The sequence below is a fragment of the Andrographis paniculata genome, unplaced genomic scaffold (assembly GCF_009805555.1).
Source record: "Andrographis paniculata isolate CXL003 unplaced genomic scaffold, ASM980555v1 Contig30END, whole genome shotgun sequence".
NCBI classification, from domain to species: domain Eukaryota; kingdom Viridiplantae; phylum Streptophyta; class Magnoliopsida; order Lamiales; family Acanthaceae; genus Andrographis; species Andrographis paniculata.
This window is the reverse complement of record NW_026137563.1, coordinates 2,867,936-2,881,624: the sequence shown is the minus strand read 5'-3', so window position 1 is coordinate 2,881,624 and position 13,689 is coordinate 2,867,936. Positions and strand designations below refer to the sequence as shown.

At 42.3% G+C, this 13,689-nt stretch overlaps 5 protein-coding genes across 8 annotated transcripts; 2 read left to right on the top strand and 3 right to left on the bottom strand.

The window, feature by feature from the left end:
* Positions 1-9: 9 nt before the first annotated feature.
* LOC127246753 (stemmadenine O-acetyltransferase-like) lies at positions 10-1,642 on the bottom strand. Its single transcript, XM_051268287.1, has one exon. It carries the CDS (start codon positions 1,553-1,555, stop codon positions 194-196), a length of 1,362 nt encoding a protein of 453 aa, XP_051124244.1. The 5' UTR covers positions 1,556-1,642; the 3' UTR covers positions 10-193.
* A 278-nt stretch (positions 1,643-1,920) lies between these two features.
* LOC127246968 (uncharacterized) lies at positions 1,921-5,037 on the bottom strand. The gene is made up of 7 exons (XM_051268647.1): positions 4,675-5,037; positions 4,513-4,602; positions 4,269-4,349; positions 4,045-4,176; positions 3,271-3,489; positions 2,833-2,925; positions 1,921-2,540 (listed from the first exon to the last, which is right to left on the bottom strand). The coding sequence occupies exons 1-7, from the start codon at positions 4,900-4,902 to the stop codon at positions 2,379-2,381; spliced, it is 1,005 nt and encodes a 334-aa protein (XP_051124604.1). The 5' UTR covers positions 4,903-5,037; the 3' UTR covers positions 1,921-2,378.
* Positions 5,038-7,012: 1,975 nt separating this feature from the next.
* On the top strand, positions 7,013-9,271 carry LOC127247026 (uncharacterized). The gene is made up of 2 exons (XM_051268724.1): positions 7,013-7,770; positions 8,316-9,271. The coding sequence occupies exons 1-2, from the start codon at positions 7,282-7,284 to the stop codon at positions 9,090-9,092; spliced, it is 1,266 nt and encodes a 421-aa protein (XP_051124681.1). The 5' UTR covers positions 7,013-7,281; the 3' UTR covers positions 9,093-9,271.
* On the bottom strand, positions 9,137-11,797 carry LOC127247025 (ATP-dependent zinc metalloprotease FTSH, chloroplastic). Its single transcript, XM_051268723.1, has 5 exons — positions 10,381-11,797; positions 10,062-10,308; positions 9,805-9,988; positions 9,561-9,732; positions 9,137-9,481 (listed from the first exon to the last, which is right to left on the bottom strand). Exons 1-5 carry the CDS (start codon positions 11,659-11,661, stop codon positions 9,260-9,262), a joined length of 2,106 nt encoding a protein of 701 aa, XP_051124680.1. The 5' UTR covers positions 11,662-11,797; the 3' UTR covers positions 9,137-9,259.
* Positions 11,750-13,245, top strand: LOC127247027 (uncharacterized). Of its 4 annotated transcripts, none has more exons than XM_051268728.1 (2): positions 11,750-11,865; positions 12,350-13,245. In XM_051268728.1, the coding sequence occupies exon 2, from the start codon at positions 12,375-12,377 to the stop codon at positions 13,167-13,169; it is 795 nt and encodes a 264-aa protein (XP_051124685.1). In that variant the 5' UTR covers positions 11,750-11,865; positions 12,350-12,374; the 3' UTR covers positions 13,170-13,245. The 4 variants fall into 4 exon arrangements, with proteins under 4 accessions (XP_051124685.1, XP_051124683.1, XP_051124682.1 ...); XM_051268726.1 differs by having other exon boundaries at positions 12,253-13,245; XM_051268725.1 differs by having other exon boundaries at positions 12,050-13,245.
* Positions 13,246-13,689: the final 444 nt, after the last annotated feature.

The following is a 13,689-nucleotide window of genomic DNA, read 5'->3' as shown; positions in this document are numbered from 1 at the left end:
CACTTTACCTACCGAAGCAAGAAAACCATTTTGTAGGTGATTTTCACAATCAATCTTACAAAAGCATCAATAATAGTATTTCTCCATTAACTCATGACATTAATCAAAAACAATAATTCTCAAACTTTAGGACACACTTCCAACTGTAATAAATCTTTCCAGGCCACAAATTCTTACTATATTAATAACGTGGTCAATTTGCAGGCGGATCAACGGAAGCAAAATCACGAATCTCCTGGATTTGATCAAAATGAGCAAAGTAAGATTGATCAAGAGTGAGCCAAGCCTCGATTCCATCCCCCTCTGGAGTGTCCATCAGCCACAGCACATTAATAAACGGCCACTCCACCTCACTCCCGCCGTCGCATTTCGTAATCCAGGCGGGCCGCCCGAACCCAAAGTCAATACCGTAAAGCCCGAAATTGCACCAGCTGGTAATGGCCAAGTAGTCGGCCCCCTCAGGGAATCCTTTCCAGGCATCCTCAACATTCTTACAATACCCTAAGAACCCTTCTCCATTACCATCCTCCATTCTCTTCACGAACTCCGGGTCCACCGTGCCAATGGCGTCCCGGACTTTCCCGAACAGGCCCTTCAGCCCCTGCCCGGCCTCGTCGCCGCCGCTCGACGCCGTCACCAGCCACAGAAAGTTGCCGAAGCTGCCGTCGGGGTATCGGGGCTCCGCCTTTCGTCTCATGTTCACTCCATGAGTCACCAGGGACACTCCAGGTCCGGGACTACCATTTCCAGGCCTGGCTTTGTCCGCCGCGATCATGAACCACTTCCAGATCAGGGCCGACACGATTTCGACACGTGTCGGCGGCCGATCGAGGCCGTCGGAGAGCTCGGCTCGCAGCCTCGATATTCCGGGGGATTCGAACACGTAGCGTCTCATTACAGTCTTGCCGGATTTGAAGTATCCTCTCATGGCGGAGAAGAGATGTTTTTCCCTCTGCATGGCTTCGTTGTGCGGGAAGAAAGACCGGGCTTTGTAGTCCGGAAGCATCATTTCCGTCGGAGTCCGGGACCTGGAAGCCCAGGCTTTCATGAACGTGGCGACGGTGACGCCGTCGGCGATCTTGTGGAGGAAAAGCGAGCCGACGGCGAAGCTGCCGCAACGGAAGAAAGTGAGCTTGACCATGGCAAGTTTGTCGCCCGGGCCGGGCTCATCCCAGGTGAGGTCGCTGGGGATGTGGGTCCGACAGGCTTTGGGGTCGGGTTTTCGGAGGATGTCGGAGAGGGTGGAGTTAGACCTGGAAACCAGGAAGAGGACTCCTTCATCGTTGCAGTCTATGGATAAGGTGTCTCTGATTCTTCCTGCTAATGGATAGAAATGGGACAGGGTGGAGGAGAGTGATTCCTTGAGGATTTGGGAGATGGAATCTTCATGGTGGTTCTTGTCTGAATTTGGATAATATAAGACTAGAGGGACGTAAATGGGTGGGACGATTTGATCGAGTAAAGAAAGCTTGTAGATTTTTTGGGAAGGGGGAGTTGGGGAAGACGGTTTGATGAACTCTCTTGAAATCATTTCCATTTCCATTTCCATCTCCATTTCTGTTAATATGAGTTGTGATGATGAATTCTTGATATATATATATATATATACATGACGTTGAGTGGGTAGGTGATGAAATCATACTAGTGTCTCATTGTCAATTATAGTATGACAAAGAATGAAAGAATATTACAGTAAAGACAATCCTCAAAATCTTGATTGATCAAATATCAACCCACTAAATGACTAATGGAAAAAAGGGTTCCTACTTGATTTATTTAATATGCCCTTTTCGTGAGTGCTCTTACCTACCAAACTATCCAATTGGGTTTGAGAATAAAATCTAGCCCCTTTCTTTTTTCTAATTGCATGAAAAACACAAGTGATTTCCAAAATCATAAAAATATAGCAGACAGGTCACAAGTAGTAATGGAATGGAATATTAAACCTAACTATAATGAGGTTGTGCATAAGGTTCAAAATTCCATACAGGCCAATCCAATAAGTAGTAGACAACTCTGATAATGTAGTGAGAAAAGCTTGAGACCTCAAAGGCACTCATCTGGATGAATTACAGAAGATATTTTAGATTTATCACCAAAAGAGTTGCAGCTATTGTGAAACTAATGAGCCTGTATAAACTTTAAAATGAGTTAGAAGCTTTACCATAAAATTTCTATCATGTCAGTTTAATCTATGGCTTCCAATTACACATACCATGGGTACAAATACGGCAGACATGCAGCAGTGGTAGGTAGCACTGGATCTTGCATCAGCTTGTCCATCTTCGATAACATGAGGACTCCACTCCACTAATGCAGTGCTGTGTATGATGCTACTTTGAATTTCAGACTCAGATTGATGAGAAGATCCAACTGGCCTAGATGTTTTCGCCAGGGGGGAGTTCTGCAAGTTTTGGGGGAGTACCGAGCACCCGTTCCATGTCAAAGCGAACCTCAATATTCCGGATGCTATAGCCGACCACCATGAGCCAAAAGAGCAGCTTGGCAAGTTCTTGAGCATTTGTCTCTGTTACACTAGTCTGTAAAATGCCAAATGATAATAATGTAATTAAGGAATTGGTCTCCAACTTGCTTAACTGTCATATGGAAATTATATTCGATAAGCAGTACACTGCTGTGATCCTAGGTTAGTTCTGAAACTAGAACAGGTTGAATTGTGATTTGTACCACTGACATCATTCTGTTATAGTATATAGGTTGAAAGACTAGCATCACAGGATTAAAGATCAAGTTACAAGTGCTAGAGCGATGATTATGAGAGTGCAGTGGCAAGTGCAGGTAATGGAATTTGCAGCATTGGTTAACATGTACCTTCATTTGGCTAGGATCAGAAACAGCCAATAACCGTTTTATGAATGTGTTCATTGCAAGCACAACATCATCTCCAGCTGTACTGGTTAGCTCCTGATAAACAAGCCCCAGATAACAATTTAGGGACACTATGTAGCCCAAACAGTGATACTTTTGATGTAAGGACCAAGGAAGAAAAGTTACACTACAATCCCAACCACTTCTCACTACCACCTAAAGAACTGGCAAACAACACATTGCAAGATGTTCATATTCTCATGCTTGTTTATCTTTATAAAGTTATACCACAACCCTAACCACTTCTCAACACCAATAAATAAGACAGCTAATAAACAAGCATACATCACATTGTATGATGGTTACACACTCTTGCTTATTTATATTTATGAAGTTATCAATCCGCCTCTCCACAAAATAAATTGCAGTCAGGTTTCTTACCTTGAGATTTTGAGGCTCAAGAGATTTCAAATATTCCAACAATTCATTCTGTCCAGTCGATGATTTTCTTTCTACTTGACGGTTAAGTTCCTCAATTTCAGCTTCAAGTAGCTCAATGTATTTCACTGCTTCAATTCTTTCTGGGCCTGAAACATTGTTCCACCTTATAACTTCACCAGACACTTTTTTCTGTGTCCCTGGGGCATAATCTGACCCGTCCTACACTAGTGCAAGGTCAGTAAACTGAAAAACCAAATTAAAGTAAATGATAAAAACACCTTCTTATCCAATATAAGTTCCTTCAAACAATAGGACCACAAGAAGGAATATGATTAGGCAATATGGTTATAAGGGTTAGAAGGGTCTCCATGACTACTTCTAGTTCAGATCAATACAAGCACGCAGAAAAAATTAAATCTTCAACAAAATTTTTTTCCTTGATGAAATTTGATACACACGCTTGAACCATTAAGCAAAACAATTAACACGGATTTTAACAAGTTCAAGTGGCATCCATACAATTATTAATGTACATCACTGGCTTTGCAAGTGCACAGTGACATATTCCTTCAGTGCTTACAAGCTATGCATCAGAACTTGCCAGTGCACATCAGCATTCCTAGTTTCTTCTCTACCAATACGGTACATATTCAAAGCTTTAATTGCTGTATTTAACATATCAAATCCTTTATAATTCTGCATCCTTATTCTTTTTTATGCCAAAATCCAACATAAAGAGGAAGATGTGTGGGACCAAAAAAAGAACGAGCTCACCTTTCGATCTTGTGGTTCCGGAAGAGCAACTTGCTCCAAGCTTTGTTGAAACTCCAGCCTGTTTTGAGCATTCTGAAACATATATCCAGTCATCAAGACACTGTACATTAGCTGTGCCAAATTTTCAGCAACCTGCAACAATGAAAGATTCATAATTCTCACCAATAGATTCCAGAAACATGGCTCCAAATCATCTCTTTATCTACCTAAGAATAAGTACTTACAGTGGTAACCGTCACAGCGAAAAATTGTGGAGGCAGAGTTCCAATCATATTTGTAACTGTTTGGCGCATGGCATCAACTACCTTCAGTAGAGTCAACAAGCATTCTTCAATCTCAAAGGGGGTTACTTAAACTGCATTCTAGTTAAGAAATTTTGTACGAATTGGAACATCCCATGTAATACTAAACCACTTCCACCGCACCACTTTGCGAGAGTTCTTAGAGGTCACAGTGGAGGGGAAATACCTGCTGAGGCGCTCTTTTAACAAACAATTCCATGAATTCAGGCTTAACATTCTGCACATACTCCAGAAGAATCTCTTTCCTACTCTTACTCTGCTCATCAACAAGAAAATTCAATAGATAATCAAGTTCCGCCCAAAACAAACAGAGATAGGGCACAGTTACCGTAGTGCCGTTCGGAGATTTAGAATCGCCGCCGTTAGGTGAACCTCTGTCTCCATTTTCTCCGGCTCTGGCGAGTGTCAATCTCCCTCTAAAATTGAAATTTTTCCTCGGAACTCTGAGCGAGTGACGCGGCGGAATACAGGCCGTCCGAGAAGAAGATGACGACGGAGTATATGAGGATTGAGATGTTAATAGCAAAGTGGAAAGCTTCAATGTCAGGGACGACATTTCCTAAGCTCCGATTGAATTGGAATAGCAGTTGGAAGAATCAAGAATGAAGCTTTCTTCTCCTTGGCGTGTCGTCAACTTCGACAGAATCAATCGATGCCCTGCCCTTTTCCGCTATGAAAGTCGCTGTTTGTGGTTCTCATAAATCGCATTTTACAGTGCGTATTCTTTTACTATTTACCATAAAGTCGCGTTTTCAAGTCTGACTCTGCTTTCTTCAGTTTTATTTGTTGTTCTAGTGATGTTTCTCGAGAGTTGAATCTGCTTTCTTCAGTTTCATTTATAGTATTTTTTTAATATATATTTTTTTAATCCGACATCGATATTTCTTCTACCATTTATCCGAAGAATGTGTAAAACTAAATTTTTATATTAAATATTTTTTATTATTATTTCTTTTTTAAAAAAAAAAAATCCAATTAATAATATTTTAAATTTTAAATTAATTTATATTGTAAAGTTGATCAAGTTGACCAAATTGACAATAGATTGGATTGAATTAACTAAATTTTATCCGGCGCATGGGTCGCGCCACCGACAACTCATTAATTGCAAATTATAATGAATTATAGGCTTCATTTATTTTACAGTTATAGTTGTATTGTTAAAGGCAAGGGATCTTAGTTTAAAATTTAAGCAGTTTAATCAGTTTAATCAGTTATTTTATAACATTTGTTCTGACTTTTAATATTTTTTTAAAATAAAAAAATAATTAATTTAACTAAAATTATAATTTACGTATCCAGTATTTTATTTATTTTCTTCTATTCTTATTAAATATTCTTACCAAATTTATTTTTTCTCTTTCAGCATACTTTGGTGAAGAGAAGAAGAAGAGGGGGAGGAGAGATGACGGCCGCTTCGGTGGAGCAGACCCCAATGGCTGGTGTCGCGGTCGACGACGAGTAGGAAAAAGGCTGAACGGTGGGCGGTGGCTTGGAGAGCGGCGCAGGGCGTCGTCGGGGGTGAATCGATGATCAATGAAGGGGAAATAAAATAAGAGAGAGTTGTGAGGAAGAGAAAGAAACAGAAAATAAATGCAGGTTTGAGAAGTTTAATTTGAGAATTATGATGAAATATGGATGGGCATTCGGCATCACGAGAAAATTAGGGTTAGAGTGTCGATGATATTACGGGAGAGAAATTTAGATGGAAGTGTTTACGAATGAAAGAAAAAATAAAAAATTGGAGGGTAAAATTGTAATTTTAGTTAAATTAATTGTTTTTTATTTTAAAAAAAATATTAAAAAGTCAGAACACATGTTATAAAATAATTGGTTAAACTGGATAAATTTCATTGTTTTCCATAGACCATCTAAATGAAATGGTTGAGTGAGAAATTCGATTTTTTTCATTTAGTATTTTAAAATAAAATGTTTTCCTATAAATATTATTTTAAAATATAATATGATATTAATATTGAATTGACGACATTGATTGTGAGAAGCTCTCGTGAATAAATCTATGGTGATCCCTTTACAGGGATAAGTAGGCCAATAACGTGTCTGTGATTATTTAATTTATTTCCCCATTCAGCAGCATTGCTGGCATTGCTGTTCTCCCTTGGAAATTATTAATTCAGTCATCATCAGCCCCATTTTTTGGTGTCAACCTCAAATTAATAAATAATAATTTTGTCAGGTTTTCACAAATGAAATTAGGATTGGGTGATTCATTACAGGTGTAAATGTAATTCTTGAAAATGGGTGGTCCGGTCCACCCAACCCAACTGCTAATTATTTTGACTTAGATGGAAAGTTCCACCCATGTCTTTTGATCTTTGTCATCATCATTGAATTCAATTAAGAAACTGTTTTTATTTTCTCTAATTTTTAAGCATACAATTTATATGTAAAAAATTATTAGCAGGTATTCTTGAAATATACTAGTATATTAAATTTTGTAGAGAAATAAATAAAAATATATATATATTTATAAGATGCAATTAATCAGCATATACAATGCAAATTAATCCATCCAGATCAATTACATCATTAACATTTGACGAGCTTCATTTAATTACATCAATGTCACAGGCACACCAAATTGGTTGACAATAAAATCAACTTAGGCATTTTTTTATTATATATATAAATAAATACTATATAAACCCAAAAATCTTTTACCCCTGGTTCAATCGCTTTCCACGTTCATCGTCATCATCTTCTTCATCGAAACCCTTCATTTCGTCACACAGAAGAATTCCAAAAACCAACCAACGAGAGCCACGCTTCCATTCGAACAGTCCTTGAGAAGTTGTTGCTACTTTATTGCACCTTGTCTCCTCCCTCCCCTCTACTCTCGTCTTCCATTGAAAGAACTTCCCAAGCTCCGAGTTAAGAAGAAAAATCAACTTTCTTACATGCAGCAGCAGCAGGGATGAGGAATCCGGTAAAGATCCTGACCCGATTCCCCAAACGGGTCCTGGATCTCGACTGGAGGCTCCTCCTTCTCATCCTCTTCTCCCTCACACTTGTCGCATATGTTTCACTCTCTTCCTCTTCCTCTTCCCCCACCACTCTGCTCGTCTCCGTCTCCAACCTTATCCCCTTCAAATCCCTAATCCGAGCTCGCCCAATTCAACCTAAGCTGCATCCGCTGAATAGGTCCCGAATTGCCGTCTGTTTGGTGGGCGGCGCGCGGCGGTTCGAGCTCACCGGCCCCTCCATTTTGGAAAGGATCCTTCGAGTCTACGAGAAATCGGATCTGTTCCTCCATAGTCCTTTGGATTCCAATTCGTATAAGCTTATGTTGCTGAGCGATTCCCCCAGAATCGCTTCTGTAAAGATTTTCAAACCCAAACGCATACCCGAGACCCCGCAGGAGCTCCGAGTCCTCACCGCGCACACCTCGCCGAACGGTATTCAGGTGCGATGCTAATTTAATAAGATGCTTTTTTAGTTAGATCGTACCATTTTTGGTGGGAGATTGATTCTGTTGTCTTGCTGTGGATGTTGGATCGGATTGGTGAGAGTGGAATGTTTATTGTGCATTGTTGAATGGCTAAAATTAGGTTTTTCCAAAATTTCTGGCGTCACGGCTCTTCGTTCTTACGCGTCTGTTTGTTGTTGTCGTCATCTTGTTCGAAATTCCATTAGGGTTTATTTGTCTTGAGGTGAATTTTCTCCAGCTGCAAGTTTTGAAGATGAACTCTTTTACGTTTGGACTTTTCAATGAGGTTGAAACTTGATAGTCATCATCATAACTGCTGATTTTTCCATTAATGAGGTCATCAAGAATCTATTGCACCAGGCTGATTACTGTAATTAGGGTTTGAACTTAGTTGCTACTTGCATTTAATGAGGTCAAATTGATGGCCCCCCATCTTTTTAGGCAACAATAATAAGTTTAGGCATATAATTTTTGCCAAAATTTCACCATTCTACATTCTGCCCAATTTCTTTCTTTTGCAGGGCTTATTGCAGTACTTCAATCTGGTCGAAGGATGTCTAACAATGATCAAAGAGTATCAAGAAGAGCACAGCTTCACCTATGATTGGATAATCCGGACCCGGGTAGACGGATACTGGGCCGGCCCATTGGGCCCAGAGAATTTCATCCGGGGTAAATATTTGGTCCCGGCGGGCTCGCAGTATGGTGGGCTGAACGATCGGTTTGGGTTAGGGGACTACAACACCTCGGTCGTAGCACTTTCGAGGCTATCCTTAATTCCGAAGCTCGACTCGGCCAAGTTAACGAAACTTAACTCCGAGGCTGCCTTCAAGGCCCAACTCACCACTCAAAATGTCGACTTTGTTGCCAAGGCCTTACCTTTTTGTATAGTGACCGATCGTTGCTACAAATTTCCTCCGTCCGGCTTCGGAGTGCCGGTCGCAGCCATGTCGAGCCCAGGCCCATTGAGCGGCGCTAAATGTCGACCTTGCAAGCCCGTTTGCACTGGGCCCTGCGTTGGGCCTGTAATGAATCGGCTTTATCGAGGGTGGAGCTGGATGGAGTGGCGAAACAACACTATAAATCTCTGTGATGCTCATAGGGAATGGGAGGAAGGTTGGCAAGGTTTATTCGATAAGGTTGCCGGGACTCGCCTCGCGGGTGCAAGAAAAAAGGTTGCGACTTTGAGTATGGATCGATGTGTCCAAGGAATTAAGAAGCTGAGGAAACAATCGGCCCACTGGTATGGGCCTACGGCCCAAGAAATTTGCAGGCTGGGCCTCGAATCAGGTCGATGAAAGTTAAAGGAGATACATTGTATATGTAAAGTTATTCTTTCAAATAATGCAAACTATAGAGGATTAGGGGTATTCATTCTTTTGGAGTCTATTTAGTTTTGATCATACAACACTGTACTGTACTGAAAATTCGAAGACTATATTAAACAAATATACACAGCAAAGTTTCAGGCCACAAAGAGTTCAGCTTTTCCATCAATGAACAGGCTCATGAACTCTTCTCCATCAACTGTTTCTTTCTCGACGAGCAGTTGAGCAAGCTTGTGTAGAATGTCGATGTGGGTCGTGATTATAAGCTTGGCTCTTGAGTATGCTTTCTCGACGAGCTCTCGAACTTCGGCGTCCACCACGTCTGCCGTCGCCATGGAGTAGTCTTTCTGCGACGACATCTGCAGTCACAGAAGGCCAGTCGTGCTCTTTTTGTTAATCGATAGCGCGCTAATGTAATGATTTGCTAAGTTAGTGTACCTGCTGGCCAAGGAAAGGATTTCCACCGGGGCCGCCGATTGCCACCTGTCCGATCTTCTTGCTGAACCCGAATCTCTCGACCATCTGCCTCGCAACCCTCGAAACTTGCATGAAGTCGTTTGATGCACCTGTTGTAACATTCTCATCGCCGAAAATAACCTCCTCGGCAACCCTGCAATGATTAGATTGGTGATCGCTTGCCTTTTTCGCTCAAGAACTGTTAGATTATCAAAACCGAACCAACCTTCCACCAAGCGCAACAGCCATCTGATTTTCTAAGTAGTTTCGACTGTACAGCCCCGACTCAAGCCTCTCTTCGCTTGGCGCGAAGAAGGTAAGGCCTCCGGCTTGGCCGCGCGGAATTATTGAGATTTTGGCGACCGGATCGTACTCCGGCATCAATGCGCCAACCAATGCGTGCCCCGCCTCTACAATCAACGTTACGTGTTAAAGACAGCCAAATTACGAAAGCCCCAAATCGGTTTTCGAATAATTTCATACCATGATAAGCTACCAGCCTCTTCTTCTCATCAGAGACTACGGCGTTCTTCTTCTCCGGTCCAGCGATAATTCTTTCCAAAGCATCAGAGATCTCATCTTTGCTTATTTCCTTAAGTTCCCGCCTCGCTGCAAGTATGGCAGCTTCGTTCATCAGGTTTTGCAAATCCGCACCCGTGAAGCCTGGCGTCCTCCTCGCAATCTTTTCAAAATCGACATCCTTACCCAGTGCCTTGCCTCTCGAATGCACCTGCAATGGCAAGAATCTCTGGTTAGCAAAACTGCTGCGCCGAAAGTAAGGACTTCAGAAAAGCTCAGTAACCTGGAGAATCTTGACTCTGCCAGCAACATCAGGCCGGTCGACAGTAACCTGTCGATCAAACCTCCCAGGCCTCAGCAGCGCCGCATCAAGAACATCCGGCCTGTTAGTCGCAGCCAACACAATGACACCAGAGTTGCCGGAAAATCCATCCATTTCAGTCAAGAGCTGGTTAATGGTCTGCTCTCTCTCATCGTTGCCACCGCCAAGACCCGCCCCTCTCTGCCTCCCTACAGCATCAATTTCATCGATGAACACAATGCAAGGCGCTTTCGACTTCGCCTTCTCAAACAAATCCCTCACTCTTGAAGCCCCAACGCCCACAAACAGCTCCACAAACTCTGAAGCTGCACATGAAAAAAATGGCACGCCGGCCTCCCCGGCCACCGCCCTCGCCAAAAGGGTCTTTCCGGTGCCCGGCGGACCCACCAAAAGACAGCCTTTGGGGATCTTTGCACCCAAGGCAGTGTACTTGTCGGGATTCTTTAAGAAATCAACCACTTCTTGCAGCTCCAGTTTGGCCTGATCGGCTCCGGCCACGTCAGCGAAGGTAACACCAGTCTCCGGCACCTCCTGGAACTTAGACTTGGACCTGCCGAAGTCCATCGGCCCACCAAGTCCTCCGGGCCCTCCGGGACCGCCCTGGGCCCGTCGAAACAAGAAGAAAAGCCCTGCAAAAGCGAGAAGAGGAAACAGCAAATTCCCAATAAAATTCAGCAGCCCATTTCCGGAATCGCCCTCGGAGACCGAAATATCGACGCCGTTCATCGCCAAGATGTCGATCAAATCCGGATCGTTGGGGACAATCACAGTAGCCCGACGCCCATCTATGGCGGTCAGCTGAAGGGCGCTTCCGTCCTTGCTGAATCTCACTCGCTCAACCTTTCCCTTCTTCACCGCGTTCAGGAATTCGCTGTATCGCCATTGGGAACCGTCGGGAAGATCAGAAGCAGGTTGGGCCTGAGGCTTCGGAGCATTCAAAACAAGGTTTTGCCCAAACGGCGACGAATTTCCCAACTTCTGCGCCTCCATTTCAATCACCTGCGGGGGAGGAGTCGGCGGCGATGCATTATCCAATGCTAATGCTTGTGGAGAGATTGAAGAGAAGAGTAAAGCAGCTAGAGCGGCGTGGCTGGGGATGTTCTTCGGTTTCTTGGGGCTCTTATTCTCAAGAACTGATTGTGGAACAACTACTTTTCTTGGTATCGTCTTGGGCGTCGGAGGAGAAGCGATTCGGGCACCAAAAAAATTGGATAGCAAAGGATTCGTTAATGACGACACCATTATTAGACTTGGCGAGCTCCTCTGCTCTCGCTGCAATTCTCAAAATTGTAGAACGAATTGTGTAGTGGGTACTGACCGGGGAAGAGATATTAGACGAAGGTAACGTGGAAATGCGTAATGGACTTGAGAAGTGCAATTAGGGCTTGTGGTGAAATGGACGCCATAGATTGCAATTGTCGTCTGGATTGGCTCTACGTGGGCAGGGTAATATCCACTCATGATTTTCCTTTTTTTATTTTCCTAATTTCTAGTACTTTCCAAAATACAGATATTATTCAGATTCAGAAATAAGAGCAAAGAAAACACTCTTCTGAATATTTATTTGCATCACTGTCTGAAGATCAGAAACCTCCAGCCTGACCATGTACATTTAATCGTTGATTCCCAGAAACATTTCTGCATTTTCTTACGGTTCATTTGTTCAAGATCCATGGGACAAGGAGCCCGTGTGCAGGCATCTTATGCATTATATATTTCAGCATTTGTGTGACAATACAGGTGGAATTTATTCCTTTTGTTTCTTTAATCTGCTTGCCTCTCTGTATATCTCTATATATATATACATGTACATTTGCTCATTTGGGAGAAAAGGCAAGAAGCACTTGACATCTTATATCAAGAATTCGACACACTTTCAGTCTTTAATTCTTCTGCTAAAGATGGCTACTTTCCACACTCGATCAAACAGTTTTCCATCACAATCTCATCCTGCGATGGGATCCGTTGAGGATCAGCTGAACAGGTTGAAGTCCTCGGAAGCAGCATCGACATCAGCCTCTTGTATATGTGTAAACTTAGATGGCCTCAGAATCTTGCATGAGGGCATCGATGACCTGATTCAGATGTCTTCAATCCAACAAGCTCTTACCCACGAGAAAGGTCAAGAATTGATAAATGGGCTGCTCGAGGGATCTCTCAAGCTTGTGGATCTTTGTGGATTTTCGAAAGAGATTGTAGGATCAATCAAGGAATCTATTCAAGTTCTCGAATCCTCATTGAGGAGGCATAAAGGCGAAGCAACCTCAGCAGTTGACTTCAATTCTTACGTCGCCTCAAGAAACAAGATCAAGAAGATGGCCATCAAGTATGCCAAGAGTTTGACGAGGTTCAACAAGAAATCTACAGAAGTCGCAGCCTCAGATGGTGATCTTAATGCAGTTGGAACTATGCTTAAAGAAGCAGAGGCTCATGCTTTCTCGGCGCTAAGATCTGTATTGATGCTTGTGTCCGGGGAAAAGGAAAAATTGAACCAAAGAAACTGGTCATTCCTTTCAAAGTTAACAAAGACCAGCCGTGTGCATTCAGAAGTCGAGCAAGAAAGCAGCGTCAATGATTTGTTTAACATTCCCAAGTCACAAAAAGGCGTAGATGGCATTAATCTGCAGAATACATTGAAGCAGTTGAGAGCATCAGAATTAATGATTCAGGAACTTGAAGAGGGATTGGAAGCCCTGTTTAGAAGTTTAGTCAAAACTCGGGTTTCTCTCCTCAATGTTCTTAGTCATTAGACCTGTTTATACTCCTGTACATATCCAAAGAATCAATACAGATACTTGATCAATACAATTCAGTACTTGAATTATTACCTCAAAACTTATTCTCTATACAATAACCAGTCAGTATACTTCTTTTTACATCAGTAATTTACCATGAGATGATACACGACTGTATGACCAAAACACACATTATTTGCAGTATGACGCAGCAACCATGTGCTTGCAAAACGATTAGCCAAAGTGAACGTGCATCAACTTGGCCATTAGCTTAATTACTTGCCCTGCTGCACCATGTTTAACAGTATTAAATACTCCACTAATGGTTGGTGACGATGATAATTTTATCTAAATAATTGAAACCGTGGATTAAGGCCATGTTTGCACCTTCTCAGCACAATCAACTATAGGTTTTGCATATAATGGTGGTTTTGGGTATAGTTTATCTAAGTAATTCAATCCGGCATGCTGCCTCATGTTTTATTTCAAGTCACTTGTCTGAGTAAGACCAACATGCAGCATTATTATATAAACT